Source organism: Barbatula barbatula (genome assembly GCF_947034865.1).
Source record: "Barbatula barbatula genome assembly, chromosome: 5".
Lineage (NCBI taxonomy): Eukaryota > Metazoa > Chordata > Actinopteri > Cypriniformes > Nemacheilidae > Barbatula > Barbatula barbatula.
In genome coordinates this window covers 14,997,780-15,020,026 of record NC_136769.1, presented here as the reverse complement: position 1 = coordinate 15,020,026, position 22,247 = coordinate 14,997,780, and the positions used below count along the sequence as shown (strand labels likewise).

General features: G+C 39.1%; 2 protein-coding genes across 2 annotated transcripts; both read right to left on the bottom strand.

Moving 5' to 3' along the window:
* On the bottom strand, positions 1 to 5,773 carry gosr2 (golgi SNAP receptor complex member 2). Its single transcript, XM_079456488.1, has 6 exons — positions 5,530 to 5,773; positions 5,077 to 5,141; positions 3,990 to 4,098; positions 2,802 to 2,934; positions 2,503 to 2,643; positions 1 to 2,009 (listed from the first exon to the last, which is right to left on the bottom strand). Exons 1-6 carry the CDS (start codon positions 5,556 to 5,558, stop codon positions 1,848 to 1,850), a joined length of 639 nt encoding a protein of 212 aa, XP_079312614.1. The 5' UTR covers positions 5,559 to 5,773; the 3' UTR covers positions 1 to 1,847.
* A 10,820-nt stretch (positions 5,774 to 16,593) lies between these two features.
* Positions 16,594 to 21,149, bottom strand: wnt9b (wingless-type MMTV integration site family, member 9B; the record flags this gene model as incomplete). The annotated part of the gene is made up of 4 exons (XM_079456487.1): positions 16,594 to 17,064; positions 18,582 to 18,847; positions 19,861 to 20,114; positions 21,064 to 21,149. 4 exons carry the CDS (start codon positions 21,147 to 21,149, stop codon positions 16,594 to 16,596), a joined length of 1,077 nt encoding a protein of 358 aa, XP_079312613.1.
* Between the last annotated feature and the right edge of the window lie 1,098 nt (positions 21,150 to 22,247).

The following is a 22,247-nucleotide window of genomic DNA, read 5'->3' as shown; positions in this document are numbered from 1 at the left end:
TAAATGTGTGATTCTTTTAATAGTTGCACATTTTACAAACTATTAAATGTTTATAGATTAGTGATTTAAAAATGTTCCTAAAGCTTAATATGTCTAAGAAACACACACACCCCCAAAATAATTTTGAAGGAGTGCAATCCACCTGTAACTTCAAATAATTTACATTTACAATTTCTGATCAAACGTTTGTGGTTCATAAACTATGGACACTTCACTTTTTGCAAACCACAACAGCCTGCCCCACACCTGCTAAATTTAACTCCAAAAAGTGTAAACGGAACTTCAGATAAAACAAACTACACTAGATGGCGCTGTTGAATAGATCTATAGATTGGCTTCAGCTCCAAAAGAGACAGTTCACCCAAAATGGAAATTTGTCATGATTTACTCATCATCTTTTCATTTCAAAACTTGTATGACTGACTTTCTGCTGCAGATGACTAAAGAAGATATTTTGAAGTTTGTAACCAAACATCACCCATTCACCTCTATAGAGATTGTGAAGCTGACGTCACTCCCTATGTTGCAGTGGCGCTGCTGTCTTGGGAGGATCATACTCTGCTGTTGTTATTGTTTTGATATGTACCGTTACTTGTTTTGTATGATATGTGGAGAAATTGAGAGTGAAAGAACCGTTGTTTTTTCCTGAACAACACTGCGTAATGCTATTGCAGTCTTTAACTCCGCAAGACCGACCTGCAATAGTTGTATGTCCTAATAAAACAAAACACTGCATTGATCACACTAGCAGGCATCCTCCCAAGATGTTACATTATTCAACGTGACGTCAATTAACAAGATCTATTGTATGGACACAAAACCAAAGCATGTGAATAGGTGCGGTTGCTGTTCAGTTAACAACATTGTTAAAAATATGTATTTTGTGACATGCGGAAGAACGAACGTCATACAAGTTTGAAATGACATTGTGGTGATTAAAGGATCGCAGAACATAGATGTTTTGGGTGAGCTGTTCCTTAAAGGTGCTGTCTGTTACATTTCAACAAGAACTGTAGAGGAATTACTTTCCAGGTCTTTGAAGTTCAAGTGTCTGCTTCACAGGTTCCATTAACTATATTATTAACTTCAAATGGTAGCAGTATTCTCTTCAGATTGGCCAACTGTCTTGTTGACGGCACAATGCCTTACACACACTTTGAGTTACTTTGGCAGTGAAACAGTAACCTCTGGCAAACAGAAATTAGGTTTTGCTGTCCTAGGGGGTCACAGTTGAGTCTTATTCTGCTGTTGTTAAGAGCATATGTGAATGCACACCAGCAGAGCATCAAGATCAAGCAGCATCTGTCCAATAACATCTCTCATTTCCTGTTTGTCAGGAGCTGTGACCCCTGCTGAAAGCTTTAAGTTTATGAAACAAGTGTACATTTGCATTTTAGGGCGGGAGTAAGCCATGTGTGTTTGTGTGTGCATACACAGATTTATTGTGCAGAAATTCAAGTTTATATTTACAGCTTAGCACTTAATAAAAACCTATTGAGGATTAGATCTCCAGAACATGGCGCTAAAGAGCTTTTTGCACAACATTTAAAGTCAAGAAATGCACAGATTAAACTTGCTTGCAGAAAGACTGCTCTCATAATTTCAGTCAATATATTAGTAGACTTCAAACAAGCAGACAGCAATGTGAGAGGAGGAAAGTGTACATCAGATAAATGAACAGAACCTTGACCTCACTTATTTAGCAGCCATCTAAGGCAGCTATGTAAAATGTTGACACTTTTCCACAGATGATGAGTGAGGCATGTTAGAATTATGTAAATTTTCACAAGAAGGTCCTTATAGCTGGATTGAGCTCAAGCTCCTTGGTCGGCTGAAAGTGGGGCAGTTCAGCTAAGATATTTAACCACCAGAAACATGACCAAACAGGTAGCCATCATTCCAGCCATCATGATGAATTTGTCCTGCGTAGCTCGTTTCTCAATCAAACGCATGACGGTGTTCGACAATCCCAACATGTTCGCCACATCCAACATCTTCTTATGAGTACCCTAAAAGAGAGATGGTGTGAGATGTTACTAAGAATCTCAAAGATCATTTGTGATTCCTTCCCCAATACATACTGACAACATGCACTCAATTTCTAATATTTAAGGACCCTAGTTTTCTGTTGAAAGTGAAAATGTTTGGACACGATTTTGGCAACAGCTGGTAGCTTTCAGAAAATTATCTTTTCATTGCTGCCATGTACAGGTCGTCCAATATTTCCCCCAAACCAAAGCCTGAGAAAGTCTCTCACGCACACTGATAATCAGATGAGCTTCAGGAAGAACAAACACTCCTCCCTGGAAACATGGAGTCAGTGTCTCTATACGTGACTGCATTACGTCAAACTGGCACCTATTATTAACACATACTAACCTGTCTACTTCTTTACTTATATACACTGCTACATTTGTCATTTTTATATACGGAGACTCGAAATTATCCACAAGCAGGAAAACATTTTCCAGTTTCAAAATGCACAGATGAGAGGATACGCACCTTGAGCGTGCTCCTCTGTTCTCTTAGGCCGTTCAGGATGCTGGACCCTGAGCCCAGCAGGTCATCTACTCCTCTGTGAGCATTGTATAGGTTGGTATTAAACTGCAGGGTCTCATCAATAGGTATTGAGGTGTCGGCGTCCTACACAAACACATGCAAAGCGCACAGCGAAGTCAAAATAATGCCGCTTTAAGTATCAAAGATGTGCTTTCAGAAATGGGTACTGAAACATTAGTTTTAAATAAAAGCATCTTGGCATGTGGCTATTATATATGCAGCTGAATGTGTGGTTGACTGACGTTTGTTGTGAAACTTCGGCTCAAAAGCTTTTCTCTCTCTTTTTCCTGCTCCTCACGAGCGTAACGTCTGTGCTGAAAGTTCCTCAGGGCTGTCTGAAGATGCTGTACGTCATACTTCAACTGATCAACACGGCTAAAGAAATAGAAACAGAAGTCAATCTTCCTGACCACAGAGTAGCCTGCAATGTTTATCTGGTGATACACTAGTCACAGAACACCTGCTATTTTACGAAAACAGTGTTTCTATCAATTTCAACAAATCATAGAAATATGATTAGTTTTAAACAGTAACAGCCTTTGATTCACTAAATATGGTATACGTTTATAAGAAAAAAAACTGTGCATGCTTTGAATACACTGACAGAAAAGATCATGTTGCATGGTTTTTTTGTTGTGTATGAGTTCATGCAATTTTAGGATATATCTGTTATTTATGGTTTGTGTGGTCTTGTGAGTAAGTGTTCAGGTGTGCTGGCCTCCGGTCTGTTTGTGCAGGTATGTCAGCAATGACGTGACCACCGACGGAATGTTTTCACTAAGGCTCCTAATGCCACCCATACAACAGTAACTTCCCTCACTTTCATCACATTATTTTTTCATTTAAAAGACTTCTACTCAAGTAAATGCCCTTAAAGGGATAGTAAAATTATTAAATTACAAATAAATAAATACAAATTCGGTCATATTCACCTTCATGTTGTTCAAAACAAAATGTGGCTCTTTCTTGGAACACAAAAGAAGATATTTTAAGAAATGGTTTTGCGTTTATACAATGGAAGTCAATAGGGACCAATGTTGTTTGGTTACCGACATTCATCAAAATATCTTCTTTTGTGTTCTGCAGAAGAACGAAACTCATACAAGTTTGGAATGACACGAGGGAGTAAATTAAGAATGATTTTGGGGTGAACCATCCTATTACAGCCCCTCATAGACTTACACTCGCCTGATCATTTGGAGGAATCGTTTTATGTTCCCCATGCACAATCTGAAGCCCTTGACCAATATTATCATAAATTGGATTGCCAATTGTTTAGGTTTAAAATACAAATCATATTGTGCAAGTCGCCCATGCAGAACTCAGATTGGTTCTTTGCATACTTGAGGAATCCAAGCATCCAAAGGCCAGGAATGCTTATAGTAACATACTGCTATAGATTTTATGAACATAGCTGCTAATGAACTCACAGTTTGGCGTTTTGGCGTCGATTTGGTGGTTCCTTACTGGATAGAATCTCCAGTCGCTCCAACTGGTTAAAAATCTGATCGATTCCTGCTTTTAGTTCATTCTCAAACACTGGAAGAAAACATGAGCATCAACAAATTTGAATACACATAAGAATTTTCATTTGTCACATGATCTAAAAGCCATTAAAGCCGTCTGATTTATCTTCATCTAAATTACTAACAGAAACACATTGGGGTGTTTTCCCGCACAGGGATTAGTTTAAGCCAGGACTAGGCCTTAGCTAAATTGGCACTGCTGTATTTTAAATTGTGTCAGTGCAGTTTTCAGTTTAAACTGCTCCAACATTTATTTTAGTCTAGGACTAGTCTTAAGCCCTGTACGGGAAACTACCCCACTGTGTTTGTGTATTTTTACCAGACAGACTAAGAATCAAGCACCGACAGACAGATACACGGATCAAGAATGAGTGTCGTTTCCTTACAAAGACAGATACTGGTGGGAAAACTTTTATCAGATGCTATCTCAGTCAAAAAACTCATGCACACACATTCAGTCCTGATCCCCACCCATTGAGAGAATACAATCTCAAACTCTCTCTCACACGCAATCTTGCAACATTACGCATCCTTCCCGCCTATGACATCGCATATGATGTCAACAATATGAGTTGGCGACGGCCTGGCTAAGACTGTTATCTGTCCATACACATCACAGAGCCACAACACCACCTCACACACTTCTCAAGTCTCGTCCAGCATCCATTCACTCCTCCCTGTCCTTCCTGCGGTGGCACCAGCCTGGCTCCCATGTGCTGAGCTTCACCTCTACAGAACAATCTTCTGCCCACTGGCACCGTACTGACTCTTCCTACCTCTCACTGGACACAGTTTGTCACATGGTATTAACATCCGTTCAAGAGATCTGATCGCAAGTGCGTAAAATACGGTCAGTAAAGATGGTCAATCCAAATCAGGAAATAAATAAGTGACATTTCTACACTGACTATTGTCGTTCTGGTTCCTATATTCTCAACAACGGGACAGTGTTTATTATTGCAGTTATAGACGCATACACACAATGACTTACAGTGGACTGACTCTCTGTCTGTTGTCTCCAGTCGTCCCATTTGAGACTGAACGTCATGGATTTGTCTGGGTGTGATCAAGAGAGGAGAGAGTTAAAAACTTATAGTAGACATTATTAAAATCATGTTTCATAGACATCGTAACATTGACCAGCCAGACAATAATAAAGTTAAACATGACACGATTACATCAACGTCTTTCTTTCTTTTTAAGAATAATAAAAACACAGAAAGAACGAAGCTGTGTTATCATATGCGATTTCTTATCCAACAGACGACATCTGATCAAAGCAGCTTTATTACTACCTTTAATACATCGGATTCGTTTCATTTCGATTTAATAAGCGAATTTACAAAAAGGCTTTAAGGGTTTTTGAGTAGTTTTGTCCAGTAGCAAGATCGCTAAGTAACGTTAGTTTATTTCAAATCAATAACAACAGTATTAAATGACTCACTTATTGGTCTGGTGGTAAAGCACGTCCATCTTCAACGACGGAAAAAGACGCCAACAAAATGACGTCAAAACCTCCAAATCAACAGTTATGCAGCGTTTTATTTCTTTCGTTATCGTTTTGTTTCACATACCGCTGTCAGAAAACCCATACACGTCAACAGCTAAGAGGACCTTTGAGGCGGCCTCTCTTGCGCCTGACTGTAAAAAGAGCCGTTGACAAGAAAACAGCGCCACCGGAGGCTAATGGAGACGAACGCTGTTGACTTCTCAATATACGGTCGTTACATTATGCGTCTCTCAGTACAGATTTGACAAGTCTGCAATCAAAAATATTATTAATCATCTTAACATCAATTCAAAGATTTCACATAGAATGTTCCCATATCCAGAATTTGTATTGATTTTTTGGCTCAATACTTTTAATGTATTTTAACAATTGTCTCATTTGTTTCTATTTTCTCTGAGCAAGTTTAGGAGAAACATCTATTGGATTATACTTACAGTGAATGGTCTGGGATCCATCACATTTTGTCGTATGCCGCAGCAGTGCACTTACTATTTTAGATGACGCCACAGTTATTCAATGAAATGAATGTCTGTAAAGGGGGTGTGAATGTTTGGATAGTGTATAGCAATTAACCAGCTTTAGTCATAAATAATCTAATATAAAGCAATTTTGCCATAGGATCTCTACATTCAGCATTACCACACAAATCTGCTTCATAAAATCCTTTAATTGACAGCTACTAATGTAAACCTCAATCCCCTGTGAAACATGAATCACACAGCAATTGTACTTTTATGAAAGGCAAATACCATCACTCCTTAGAATGGTAACAGCTTGAGGCCTGAGGGAAGGTGTGTCGACTTTTTATCAGTTGATGGAACATCAGTGACAGGAAGAAAATAATGACTAAACCTCTCGGGGCAAGATTTTTTCAACTTATTTCATTCGTCCCTGTTTCGTCTAATTATGTTTTCTTCCGCAGCGCCGTATCACAACGCCTGTGCCTGGAGACACAGATACCAAAATAATGATATCAAACTTTCCTCAAGTGAGACAGATGAGATGGTTGTTCGCTGACCTGCTTGATACAATGTATTGAGCGAAACAATTTAAATCTATTGAGCGAATGAAATTGACGTTGATTTTGTCACATTGGTTTTTTGACCTGTGGTCAAACCTCAACCTCAACACTTAACAATGTCATCATTGAATTCTCTAGAGACAGGTGTGTTGGTTGAGAATGCAGCCCTCAGCACAAGGAATGGTCTGCTGGCATCGGGCCATTTTGAGAGCGTTTCGGCCGGTTGATGAGATTTTCGCATCGGGCCTTTCATAGGGTTTTAAGCCTCACAAATATAAACACCTGGTTTTCCCTAATGCATTGAACAGTACCCGGTAAAAAACAGTGCACTAAAATACACTTTATTTAATTACACTTGGTAAATGTTTCATCAGTAGGCTACTCTGTTTTCATACATTATTTGTTCATACAAAAATTTTATAAAAAAAATTCAACTACTATAAATGTATTAGAAATATATAGTAAATTTTAAATATTTACAAATATTTACAAAAATAATTTGTAAAATATAGTCTTCAGTACATCAATTCACGGTATCACAAAAAAGCACAGTTGAGTACACTAGATCTTCTTAAAAATAACAGTTCACCCAAAAATAAACAAATCGGTCATCATTTCCAAATGATGGTCAAGTTGTTCCAAAACTCAATTAAAGATATTTTGAAGAATGTGGGAAATAAAACAGTTCTGGGTAGATTGTTACCTACTATGGAAGTCCATTGTGCCCTAGATCCAGGGGCGGATTAAGGTGGCTTCCTTTTGTGTGAGGCCCCCCTAAGGTGGCTTTCAGGTGCCTTTCATGCTTACAAGGCACTGTTTGCATAAGAAATTGCTAATGAGAAAGCTTACATGCGAACTCCGGTGCGCACCAGAGTACCAAACCCTGCACATGATTACAATGTATATAAAAGGAAGGAGATGATAGCGTTGACAATTTACCTTGGATTCGAGCAAGAGTGATCATGAAAAATATGCATTTGCATGAAATTAAAAGTCTGCTCAAGCAGCTTTAGTCAAGTTAATTCAAAGGTACACTATTACACAGGTTTTGAACAACATGAGGATGAGTAAATTAAGACATAATTTCAATTTTCAAGTCTCTCAAAAAGTACTAAACACTACTTTTTTGTATATTAAGTACAATGTTATTGTTTGAAAATTGAACCCTTAAAATACATTTAAGTGTAATTTACTTAAACTTTTTTCATCTGTGTTACACACAATAAATATTAAGATGATGCACCTGTGACTACCTTGCATTTTTAGAAACAAGAAAAATACAAAACAACAGGAAAAGGGTCTTCAAAGTAACGTAAGCCTAAAATATTTTAACAGGGCATGTAACATTATTAACTAACGCTAGATATCAGTATCAAAATACTGTATGTAACACAAAGTATTCAAATTGTCCACAAAGAAAAGTGCTACCACAGAACATTGTTATTGAGTGACGTCCATTTTCTTGCTTTTCTGTAATGAGTTGATGATTCCAAAAATCTGAGAAGGTGAATCTATATGCAGCATTAAATTAATTTAATAAATCCATAAAAGGCATAACGCACAAACGAGAACCATGAACAGAACAAAACACAACTTACATACATACAATAACAGACAAAAGAAAATGGCAAAACACAGGGGTTTACAGTATATACACACACAGGATAACATAACACAGGTGAATGCAATGATGGTAGATGAGGGTTATGGGAAATGTAGTGTGTGTTGGCAGTCTAGGAGAAGTGGAGCATAAGGGTACTCAAGCTGGTGACTGTGAAATTTTCGCTGCCAACAAAAGATGTTGAAATGGTGAGAATAACTTTTGACAGTCTTGGAAGCATGTTAGATTGATAAAAAATAACTACCAAATCAGTAATGCTTTCAAGTTTATGCATGACTTTCCAGCTAAATTTGATTTATATCTGTCATGGAGCTTAAGTACAGCAGCATAATATATTTCAGCAATTGCAAGTATAGGTAATTAACTATTTACGCAGTTTGTTTGTTTTTCTACACTAAAAGCATTACATAAAGCATTATATTACATAAAAATTATTCTACTAGTATAATTTACTACTGTACCAACAGCATACATTCTTACTGTTAACCCATCATATGTGTGTACTGTATTTAGTTACACATGTATTGTCTCTACAAAATAAAGCAGATCTCTGTTATTTTTCTGTGATCAGATTTGTGTTATTATGGTTTTATGTTCTTGTGTGTGTGTGTGTGTGAGTGTGTGTGTGTGTGTGTGTGTGTGTGTGTGTGTGTGTGTGTGTGTGTGTGTGTGTGTGTGTGTGTGTGTGTGTGTGTGTGTGTGTGTGTGCGTGCGTGCGTGTGTTTGTATGTGTTACAAAAAATCAGGGCAGCAGCCTGTTTTGACTGGTGTTGATGTTTACCCCCCCAACCCATTAGTGTGTTGGGTGAAACAGGCAGGCCTGAATGGAGGCCGAATGAAGCTGGTGGTGGTTGATGTCTGTCTCTCCAGGCTACATTTCTGAAACATCGGACCTTTTGAATCCCCCGTCTACTCTCCATCCAGCTTGCCCCCAGCACTATCTCTCTTCATGCTCCTTCTTGCTCTTTGCACACCCTCCCGACTACGCACTCCATCCTTACTGTCATAACATGTCCTGAGGGCACAAGGGATATTCAGAGAAAGGGAAAAAAACTTTCGTAGGAATAGTCAGACAGGAGTCATGATAAATGGATATTGAGAAAGACATGGCAGAAGAAGGGTCTGGAAGTTCTGCGAAGAGGAAGTAGATAGATTGGAATGTGTCTAATGTCAAATATTTTGGCTAAAATATTTTCTGAGGTTATTTTCTGAGTGTCCCCAGCGACAGAGCATCATTCAGTCTTCTCCCATCACACACACATAAGCACATGCGCATACACACCTGAGGCGTCAAGGTGTTCTGATGATTGGCAGACTGACCTTGATGACCTGGGGCCTCGTGAAAAAAACTTTGCATAGATTTCATCCTTGAAGTGTGCATACACAGTCAAGAGTGTCTGTCTGGTCTGTAGGGTGTGCACGTATTTATGCTAACATATATTTCGTATAAATCCGTATAAATTATGTGCGTGGTCAATTGCAATTATACATCCTCATAAAAAATCCTATGTCAAACACCTTAGCAACAATATTGCACAAACAAAGTGTTTTTGTGACTTTGTCTCAAGTATAAAGATAAAATAATATGTTATTAAGCCACTTAAAGTTTATTGGGAAGAGCTGCCATTGGTGTGAGATGTCTTTTATCTTTGACAGCCGGTAAAGGGGGTAATCTGTGATGTCCCAATGAAGAAGATTTTGAATAGCACTAAAACTTAGCTTCAGGGCTAAAAATGTTTCTCAATGCCTCTCATATGTTTGTGGTTTTTTTCCGACATTTCTTATTTTGAGAACATGAATAAAGAATTTGGATTTTATCTCATACGGGGTCATTAAAAAAATTAAGGTAAGAAAGGCACCTAGGCTAAAAGTGAGATGACTGCAGGTCAATACAGAAGACTGTAAACATCTTATTTGCTTGACTTCTACCTCCCCGAGGCCTCTTACATTGCACCACATCTCTCACACTTGAGATCTTGAGGAACTTGAAGATCTTGAGCTTGAATATATTGCAGCTGCAGGTAATAGTTGCTTTCACACACAAACACAGCCCTGTGGTCATACCACCTGTGAGAGCGAGCACCATTGTCCCACCAGCACCTACTGAATATGAACATGCCCTCATCCCCTCTCTTTTTCTTGCAGTGTGATATCATAAACAATAACAGTGATTTTAGGTGATCTCCATGAATTCTTTCCAATTTGCAGGGTTGACAGTTGAAGGATACTATTACTAGTACATACCCTTTCATTTTCAAAGAGTGTTTGTATATATAGTATGCATGAGAAATACACATTAATATTCATTCGTCTGGCAGCCTTAAAAACAAGGCTCACGGTCATGCAATGTAGAACCTCAACCTATGTGCCCAAATATGACATAAAGCACAAAAAGAGCTTTGCCACATTAACTTTATCAATATTCACCTAATGCATTTTTGTACGTTTAAGATATGAATGTAGTTGATATTAAAGTGGATGAGATGAAGACACAATCTTTCTACTATCCGCTATTACGATTACATGATCACAAAGATAAATATTGTTTTATAAAGTAGGATAAGCTGCTTTTGAACTGGAACGAGATGAACAATCAAAAGAATAATAAGGAAAATCTCTACTTTTAAATGAAAAGCACTGCAAAAAAATATTTATTGTTTATTTAGTTGGTTCAACTTAACATGGTTGGCTTAGAATATTAGTAAACTAAATTAATTTCTCACTGAGTTGACTAAACTCGTTGAGTTAACTAAAATGTTTATGGCACACGGGTAACTTATTATTTTAAGTTAATTTTACAGTGTGGCATCTATGGACATTAATTTGATTTACTAGAGACATTTACCGTTCCATGTGTTTGTTCTCCATGTTGCCAAGCTACCCTTACTCAAAGAAAATATATTTTCCTATGGAAATGTCTCATTTGATACATTTTATTTTATTATATGATATTATTATATTTTCCCTATATTCTCATTTATTTTTGCTTTGTAAAGACATTGATATCTGATTCTGTCCAGAGAGTACAAATAGACCTCAGTAAGAAAGAGAGCACACAAAGAAACATGTTTACCTAAACACATGAGTTGTGTATGTACATGAGCGAGCGAGAGAGAGATAGATAGAGGAGTGAAGGCTGCTCCTGCGTCCATCTGCTGTTATCTTCAGTTCAGTTGTTGATCAGTCTGGGAAACTCTTGTTTTCACTGCTAATGGAGGTCAGATCCAAGATTGAACAACATCACAATATGTGTAAGATTTCTTTGTTATGTGTTTTCCCCTTACAGCCGGCATTGAATGTGATATTTCGTGATGTTCAGTCATATCTATGAACAGTTATATTTTTCCATTTAAGGAGTTTGGATGAATTTTATCCTGGGTGGCTTTGGGTTTATTTTACCCTACAGGTGTCTTTAGCACTATGTCAAGGCTCATGGGAAATCCTCCTCCACTATTTTCCCAGCCCTCAACCATTCGGTCAGGACAGCGAGGTGATTCAACATTGGTCTGCGTCTCCATTTTGATGGAGAATCCACTACACTCAAACAATAGTTTATGTATTTACATAGCATGGAAATAGCAGATTAGGTTTACAACTACAGTATTTTATAGTTTATAGATAAACAGAACCCATAATAATCTACTGTATTTTCACTCTCTATCACCAGTGTGAGTAAACCCGTACCTGTAAGTATAGCCTGATACTAAAGGTATAAGGATAATATATAATTATAGGCAGTTGGACAATTTAAGGAATAGAAAATGCAAGATGTTCCGAGGGATGGAGATGTGCACTTAGGTTGTCATAGCTCCAGGCAATGTGGGTTTGTGATGTGGGTTGAGCAATAACATTACTCATTTCACATTCCATGCCATCGTCCACCTTTCTCTTTCTCTCCTCATTTCAAACTTACACACGCATATTTACATACAAGATCTTTTTATGACTTCTTTTTATATTTTGAAACCAACCCCTCTCATTTCCGCTCTCTTCACTTAATATTTCATACAGTACACGGTGAACCAAAAGGTAGCAAATTCATAGAAACGTGTTCTCGCTCAAGGGCAAATGGGCTAGTGTGTTCCAATAAGTAACACATAAACCAGTAATCTATGTAAAACTATGTAAGCCATCACGGATAAAGAACATTTTCTAAGCAACGGAAAATAATATTTATAAAAAAGACCACTGTACGTGACCTATACTTAAAGTAAATGCTGCTCAAAGTGAGATAGTCTCTACATCATGCAATGTTTCATCTTGTCACGAGCTGCAAATGTGATTTAATTTACTAGTAATTTATCAAAGAGATATCTGCTGTTTTCATGCAATGTGTATCTGTTTTCTATCCAGACTGAAGATGGTAGATAAAATGTTCTGTCCCCAGAGGGTAACAGACCTACCTGCTTGACCTCGGTGAGCAAACAAAACAGTGTTACATCAACACCCATCTTTAAAACGCACACAAATACTCCAAATAGCAATGGAAAGAAAAGTGCGAAAGCACAATTTAAAGGAGAAATCATGTCAAATGCACATTCATCAAAGGCAAAACACATTTATTGCGGAACACACACTTTCCCTGTGTAATCGTCTCTCTAGGGGATGTGTGCGTGAGAGGAGAGCTCGGGCACTGGGCTTTGGGGAAATGAAGGCTTTGATATTCATTATTAAACTTGTGCTCTATCACCCCCCTCGAAGACCTCATGAGGTCCTCCATACCAGCACATCTACCTGCACTTCTCCTACTACAAACGTCAAACTGTAACTTATTCACTTTAGGAATATCTCTCTCAGACATTTTTCATTAATATATTGATATGCTTACTCACTCATTTCTCTTTTCCGTATGGACTCCGTGGGCCTTTCTCTCCTTGACATGCCCCAAGGGACAGAAATTCCTTTTGTTGAATGTAGTCGCAAGGCTTCAGTTTGGTTTCATATCAAATCAGCCTTTATTCACAAAGCCTCCGCATGGCATGCCTGTCGTCTTGTACACATGAAATATCTTAGTTATCTTAGCTTGTTCAACCTCCTAATTCTGTGTCTTTAATAAAGGTAAGTACTCATAAACAGTCATTACATGAGGTCTGGATTGAAGATCTGGCTAGACAGTGAAAGCAAGGATCTGTTTGATAGAGCAGAATCATTATGCTCATTATGTCTTAAGAGAGAGCGAGAGAGTATTATTATAGAGCCATTACGTGCACACACATCAAACACAGCAATACACACATATTTTAATGTTTAGACAGTAAAGCATTGTGTACTCTATGTTTGTCTTGATGAGTTGCCCTGTGTGTGAGGATATATGGAATTTTTTAAAATTCCATTTGACCTTTTTGATTTCTAAACATAAAGAAAAACATCACATAATATAAGTTGACAGAATGTAAATAACTCAATTTTTACAAAAATGTCATATGGAAAATTAGAATTCCAAGACTGTGAACTATTCAAATATGAAAGTGTAAAATTAATGTAGATTTGATAGAATTTGGGTATATTTGATAAGAAATGTTTGAATAATTTGGACCTTTGATTGACTTGACATACCTGAGCTGTTTGTGACATTGTTGGGATCTCTTCTAAGACATTTTTATACATTTCTAGTCTTTAGACATTTTAATAATCATTTTATAAGGAGAAATATCAAAGGCCATTTACTCAATCTCATCAATGTCTAGATATTACATTTACATTGAGATATAAGATATCAAAGAGATTTCATCTGTAATATTGTTTTGTCTAATGGGTTGTTTTTAATGGAAATAGATTTTCCTATTAATTTCTAGTGCTGTGTGTGTGTGTGTGTGTGTTGTGTTTTTATTTTGTAAAATGTGACCTATTTGTTTACGGTACGTTTTGGGTGGATTGAGAATAATGTTCAGCATAATGGTGGAGAAATAGGTCAGGATTCTGGAAAGACCAGTTCAGACCAGCTGGTTTATGCTGCTTACTGCTGGTTTGGTCTAGGTAATGAAACTAACTACATGGTTAACATAGCAAAAGTGCCGGTCAACTGTCATGTAAAGAAGTCTAGTTAAAAAGCATGGTCAGGGTCAGGATACTAGAACCCCAACGTCCAAACACAACAAAAGCTGGTGACTGGCAAAGCAGGATTTAACTAGAGCGCATGTGTTTGTGTTCAGAGCTCTGGACAGGTGTGCAACCACAAACCCAATGAGAGAGAATGACAAAGAGAGAAACAAACATTTTAAAATATAATTTAAAATGTGAAACGAACAAGACACCACTTATACAAATGTATGCATACATTTATTTGAAAGTGATATCTTGGTTCTTAAATAAGGAAATAGGTCACAAAAGTAAAAAAATGGGTAAATACATCTTTAGTTCAGACTAAAGCTTGTAAAAGAAGCACTGTATGAAATATCTAATAAGAATAAAACATCTATATATTCATTTCCCTCACAGACCGGGTGAGGTAGTAGAAACAAATCCCCGGCGTGAAATGTTTGAATCACAAAGTGAAACATTACACTGTTAAAGCCATGACAGCACAAATAAACACACAGACCTTTATAACCCTCAGGCTAACATAAAGTTCATTAAAGACATCCTGATATACAGGCCGTGCTAGTGCTATACATTTCAGCAGTAGCAGCAGAGGAACATACAAATGCATAATATGCTGACATGTACACACACTCACATGTACACAAAACTAGAGAATGATCTCATTTGGGTTTCCACGGCTACCGCAGGGGTTTTGAGTATTTGCATGCTTGACTCTGCAGTCTCGTTCATTGAAACGAAAGCAATTACAGGTGAAAGAGTTCAGCTAGTCACAGCAAAGCCCTCTTTCAGATGTTTCAACTATTACAAATGTTTCAGCTGATCGACATTCTAATCAAAGTTTGGACTGAATTTTCCTCTTGATTAATATGGACAATTTCACTGCAGCTTTCTCCTTTCCCAGAAACACCACACACAGACATAAACCTACGCACGCAAAAGTAGGCACGTACACACGCATACACTCATGCTTCAAATCAGACTTCAGTTCTAAGTGAAAAAATGCTTGAGATGTATAACATTAACAGGACATGTATATGAGTAATACTTGGTATTGCATTGTAGAAATGTGTCTTTACCCTGAAGAAGTGCACAGATACAACTCGCTTTTTGTCATTTGTGTGGAAACAAAAGAAATCTAACCAGCATTCAAACCTTGAAGTCATTCTGGAGTAAAAGTACCATTATTTGCTCTGATTGGGGTAAATAGGCGTCTGGACTTTATCAAAGGCATCACACACATTACAGGGCTTATGATGAGACAGAGAATGCATGAACTGATGAAGGTTCAATGGTGATGTTTTCTTTGTTCTGATTGAGACAGACCCGCTCTCATTGCCCATAGTTGGAATTTGAAATATAAAGACTACACACTCAGATAGCCAGATGTTTTCACACACTATACACAGCTATGAAAAGGGTTTGGGTCAGCTCTGACACAATTCTTCTCAACCCTAATGCTTTTTAACATACTGCTGCGTTAGAAAACGCCATGTTACGCAGTGAAGAATCTCGTAAAAATCATGTGAAAATGTTATTTTATGAAAGTCTACTTGTGTTTTATGCAACAGTTTTGTTTTACTGCAATAAATACATTCCTATCTATTACCACACACAGCCATTTAATGGCCATTCAGGATATAAAACATGATTATATAACTTTTTCTAACATTCATTAAAGTCTATAAAAGCAGATTAAGTTCCAGTTCATCAACAAATCCCACCCACCCCAACCCAATTCAGATAGATATTTGTGTAAAGCACAATAACTTTGAATATCATAACAGAGACATACTTTCTTCCTTAAAAATTAGAGACTATCATAATATTAACAAATAACCTTTCGGAAGTGCTTCATACTCTCAATATAGTTTAAAGCCCTATATGTGGACTCTCAGAGCAATAGAGAAATATGCAGTAACGGCGGTGGAAAGACAGGTAAAATGTAGTCACAAAGATAAGTCTCAGGTTAAGTATTACTTCCCTAACATTGCCCTAAAGTGTGCGTCACCACAAACAGTTCAAAAGGCAGCGGGTACTTCAGCTAAACTCAAACCTCTGGCAGTGGCTTTTCTCACAACACGAGTCTCTCATTTCGAAGACAAGAAAACAGGGTTTGTCTTATTTGGTTTCCATGACAGCAGAAAAGATACTTTCACGTTAGTCAAATATCGCACAAACGCTCTGTGTCCAGGTGAACAGTGACACATCTCCTTTGGCACGACAACCTCCAAACCTTTATCCTCCCGATATTCATCTTTGCATCTCCTGTAATGCACTTCTAATCTGCCCCACATTCTTCTTCAATGTCTCGCTCTCAGTGCTTCTTACAGGTGTACACCTCCTCTTCTCGAACACAGGTTTCGCACTCTACATGGCAGCACCATCGGACTTGGCAGTGGCAGGAGAGGGTGGTGAGGCGGAGGGCTGTGTTGTAGCCACGCCCACAGCACAGGCTGCTGCAGCTGGTGTCTTTGGAACAGGTCCTGCCGGACGTGCCGGGCGAGTAACGCGAGGTCCTGCAGAAGCTGGGCGACTCCTCCAAGAACACCAGCTCGGTGGGTCGTGGGCGAGGGCCTGTGTTGGTGTGTCGACGTGGCCCCGCCAGCTCGCTCTCGCCCGTGGCAACGTTGGTGACGCTGTGCACGCGGACTGCGGTGTCGTAACGGTACTTCAGCAGGTTTCCTGTTTCGTGAAACGGGGAGAGCTGCTTCCAGCACGTCCTCACGGCGCACGAACCGGAGACGCCGTGACACTTACAAGTAGTTTTAAGTCCGCTCTTCACTGCCTGAGAGAAAGACAGAAAAGACATGAGCATACCAGAAAAAGGGCGTGGGATTGATTAAAAGTGTGTTATCTTCTTAAAGAGGAGGAGGTGGGACAAACATAAAAATAATACGTTAATAAAGTTCCCAACAGCAAGGTTGTGGAATTTGGAGAATGCTGTCGGACTCTATAGCCTTGAGGTGAAGATATTGGGTTGACGTGGGGTAGTTGATGGATGCAGGGGGAATGTCTGAGCTGGCAGTCTTTCAACTCTGACCTGCACCTGGATCTAAAACTGCCATTTCTCATCTCATTCTGAGATCAGCACATTTCCATCTTTGTTTCTTTGCTCTCTCTTTGAGATTACATTTATTGTGTGTGTGTGTTTCATTATTAAGTTAATAAAGGTTATTTTCTGTCTTTTATTGGGGAAATGGTTTACAGAGCAGTGCAGTCAATCTAAGAGGGCCCAGGGGCAGATGGAAGGTCAAATGGTCGATGGGGTGATCCACCCTACATTGGTATGGGCTCCTACCCGAGGGCCACCTGAGAAACACCGTCAAGTGAGAAAACAGCAAGAATCTGAAAGCCAAGGGTCTAACGAGTTCTCATCCTCCTTTGCTTGTTTTTGTTAACCGCCATCTGTGGCCCGAGGTGTCAACTGTGGGAACCAACAAAACCAAAGTCTGATAAGATCCCGAGTTTGTCCAGCCGTTCCTTTCTCCTTGAATCTTTTTTCATAAACCCTCCCCCTTTTCGTTCTCTCGCTATCTCCCTTTGGCCCTAAGGCTGCCAGTCTCCTGGTAACAAGACTGTCTTTGAGGGTGTAACGAGGATTTATTAAAGTCTGTGCGGATGACGGCGCGACATGAGCGGCGAAGCCGGTCGAGGCATATAGTAGGTGGAAAAATGCTTGTATATTACAGAAGCCTCCCCTCTGTATAATCGCCCTGATGGGAGACCTTTAATTTTGAGAGGGCCCCCACAGCAAGCGCCGTCATGCCTGGACCAGGGGAAGGAACACCTGGCTCCAGAGTGCTGGCCAATGCCTGCTCACCTACCTGCCTCACACCATTGAATGAACTCTCCTCTGGGCTACAATGAACAGACCGCACCCCTACGACCGAGAAACTCCTCTGGTGCGTGGAGGACGTGAAGGTAGAGAGAGATTAACCCTTGCTGATGTTCACTTCTAACAAAAAAGTACCAAAATGTACCATGGTACCATTGTGTATTTCTGGGCATGTGCAATGGCAAAAGTCATTGTTTACACTGATGCACAATATAAATACATTGGACATAAATACGTATGTCGTTTTAAATGATTGATTAGAAAAACAATTTATACCTTGACAGTGGTGTAGGTTGCTTTGGATAAAAGCATCAGCCAAATGCATGAAAATCTAACGCATAATAAATACCAGGTTCCCTCTTGATGTAAAGTGCAAAACATCAGATTTTTCTGCTCTGAATAGCAAATAGGTGTGCTAGGATACAACTTTGGCATCATCAATATATTTGTGACAGTCTGGCACTTACCCGGGTGCCAACGTTAATGTTGTGGGCATCAATCTGGGCACGCAGGTCCTTGCTGACCCGTTTTTGCCCCAAGAACTTCTTGAGAAACTTAGTGCTGTATTTCAGATTGTCTCCACACACGCCCCACTGCCAGGCCTCACGGTGCTGCAGACCCGGAGAGTCGTCGCAGGTGCAGCGCTCCATCCGCCCTGAGCTGCACGCTTTGGCCAGTGCATGAGACAGCGCCGCAGATGACACGGCCAGCAGAAAGGCCGTCTCCTTGAACCCTGATTGAGTGAATCATTCAGAAATGAGCACCATTGCTTTTACATTTACATTTAGTCATTTAGCAGACGCTTTTATCCAAAGCGACTTACAGATGAGGACCGCACTTTTAAAAGTGCAGTGTTGTACATTGTATATTATAGAGTGAATTTAGGGGCATACATTTGTTAACACTTACATGAATGTGTTGGAACATTGTAGCACATTGATAATATTATTGCTTAAGATATTTTTCATTTGTAAGCCTCATTCACATAGGAAGATGTCATGCTAAATATCAGTGTTTTCTTTAAGAGCAAACCTAAACGATAAAGATGTATATATCTGTTATAAGACAAATTATCCCCCAGTCACTGTCTTTATGTAATTTGTACACATTTAACATTTGTTTAAATCCTCTAATTGGATCATGTGCAACTTTTCCAATTAGTGTTAAATGCAGCGTTTTGTCACTCCAGAATCCCCCACGCGTCCTCTTTAAGCAGTTGTTTGTTAAGTCCAGAGTTTTTTTTTTTGCAGAGCATTTTGATGAAATTCATTATTATTTAGACAAGAAAAAGTTTTGTGACAGATGAAAGCGCGCGATCACGCCGCCCTTTTCCTCTGAGAAATGGGCGCTTTTCCTGGAGATAAAAATACTTCGGCTGGCCCCGCGAGGCCTCACCGCACAGGGACTCCGCGCTTACTCCCTAATTACCAGCGGAATGACCTGCACATGGCTTTCACATTCACATCCTGCGCATTTACCCAACATGTCTGTTTGGAAACAGGCACCACAAATAACGAAAAGATAAATGGGGGGTTCGGCGTCGTTGGTAATTGCCTATGCACTCTGTGGCATAAAAGTAAAAAGGTCATATATAAGCTACCAAACATTTTCAGCAAATGTCAAATGTGCTGTTGGTGCTATTCAAACCCACAATATGTAAAACTGAACATACATTTGAGAATGAATTTGGACACCTGGCTCGAGTCTCCAGTTTGAATGGATGCTGCATTTCTCGCAGTGCCTCACCTCTTTTCAGAAGGCTTGCGCGCCCATCCATGCTACAGTTCCAGCGCTCGTTGCGGAACTGATAGCGGCACTCCAGGAGGCTGATGCGGACAGATTCCCTCAGAGTCTCCGCCAACCCCGGTTCCCGCCGACACATGCGCTTCTGCCGACGCGTCAACGTCATCTGCTCGCATTGCTTCAGGTGCGATTTACCGTTCGGAGGCTCGTTGGAAAATGGACCAGGCAGAAAGACCAGGGGTTCGCGTCCTGTGAGCCTAAACAATGAAAAATGCATACAGTAAATAAAAGGTTGAATTGATAACAATGGTTACACTTAGACCATTCTTTTTAAATGTTCTTGAACAGGCATGCTCAATTCAAAACACTGAATGATTTGCGCATGTCTGTTTTTTCAACTTTTTAATAATCCCAAATTACTTATTTTAATTATTTGTTGCTGTTTTCTTGGTTTTCTGCCATTGCGCGTGCTTTGAATATTTTGAAATACATCATTTGAATAGTCGAGTTTGAATAGAGACTGCACAGATACCAGACTACACGTGTTGTATCCAAAGTCACCGTTTGGAGAGTGCGCATACAGCTTTTTCCAAATAACACTGCAGTGGAGGATCAGAAACTTCAGAAACCACTTTTAAATAAAATCAATTGCAGCGTGTTTATAGGATTCTTAATATAAACACCAGTGGGGCAACGTCCTGTGACTACGAGCCAGAAGGATCTTAATGATCAGGTAGCGCGAGGGTTAGCACACAGTGCCAAAACCATCGGAAGGCATCTGGATCCAAATACACATCGCCGCTTTCAACAGCAACATTCGCCTTGTGCAGCATGACACTTTAAATGGATAATGTTGAAAATAAATCTAAAGCTTTTACTTGCGCAATACACTTTTGAGATATGTTTTATATAATATAAAAGCTCTGGTTTACATTATTATGCAACGCCACCTACGCTACTTCAAATCATTATTAACGCAACTGCTTTTTGTAGACAGTGAACAATAACAAACAACAAAAACAAGAAAGGCCGATGCGTAATTGCGCATAGGATATCCAAATTCACCAAATTCAAAACATTAACTCAACTGTTCACTCCGTGTTACATATCTTAAAATATGTATATTCCTTAGAAATAACACTCATGCACCCAGAGGCCGTTTCCATGGCTTCAGAAATGCGGGAGGATTTAAAAAGAACTGCTGACCCGAAATAGGCTGCTGCGTAGGAGAGAAGGATGCAGAGGGCAAGAAGTCGCAGCGGACAGGCAGTCCTCGGAAGCCCGGTGCACATGATGACGAGTCGACGCTGCTCTTCATTGCGCTATCTTTCCGTATAGAAATCCCAGCTGTGCTGGACAGCGCAACTTCTTAAAGGGGAAGAAACTTATTTTGGCCCTTTGGGTGGCGCAGTCCTGAGAGAGCGAGAAACGCGCGCCAAAGGTATTGGTTCATCTGTCCTTTACTCCGCCCATCGCCAATGAACTGCTCCAGTTGCGCTAAGTATTTCAGGTGCACTTTACTTTTGTGGTTTCTGTTTATTAAGTCGTGTGCAGAGTAATTTAATCATAGGTACCTAGTAACTAACTAACTAACTAACTAACTAACTAACTAACTAACTAACTAACTAACTAACTAACTAGTATTTAATTATAATGCGTTGTTTGATCTATTATATAATATAATATATATAAGTTAGTTATATTAATATACATTACATATGCTACATTTATTTATGCTAATGTTATGGAGCAGTTATTCACAGTTTACAAAAGGATTAGGAAGAGGGAAGTGTACAAATAATGAGATAAAATATAAATTATTTGTTTTATTCTTATACCAACAACTTAGTTCACTGAGCTCAGTAGCATAATTATTCATCATGTTTACTCTTGTGTCGCTCCAGCACCTTGTTTACAAACTGTGGCTCCATTCTCATTTCCTTAACATAATTAACTATGATGCTGTTGTTTCACTGTTGTCATCACTAAGCAGAATATAATGAGCTAATCACGGCTGATCTTTCATCTTAGTTCCTCTCCCCTCTATCAGTGACCGACTGGGCTCCAGATTTCCCTTATGATGTCACCTCCTTTGTTCGAAACACCCACCTTTATGATGGAGGAGTGTCAGGTGCACTTCCTGCTATTGCTGTGACCCACAAATATGGCGAAAAACATATCCCCTACTCATTTAATTTGAATATATAGGACTTGTGCATGGCAAGAAAGGTTACACATTAATTTTTCTTTCAAATGAATGGAACATAGTTGTATTTTAGGATTTTAAACTATTTGAAGCCAATAAATAGGGATCCATTTTCATGCTGATTGGGACGGTGTTTTTGTGTTACTTTTTTTTGTAGCTGATTTTAAGATTTTGTTTAGGCCAC

Excerpts from the sequence above, each read along its gene's own strand:
- gosr2 (XM_079456488.1), bottom strand. The coding sequence starts at position 5,558 with ATGGACGTGCTTTACCACCAGACCAATAA. Across the intron at positions 5,142-5,529 it reads CTTTACCACCAGACCAATAA|ACAAATCCATGACGTTCAGT; the intron begins GTGAGTCATTTA and ends GATCACACCCAG. Across the intron at positions 2,935-3,989 it reads CGACGCCAAAACGCCAAACT|CCGTGTTGATCAGTTGAAGT; the intron begins GTGAGTTCATTA and ends CTATTTCTTTAG.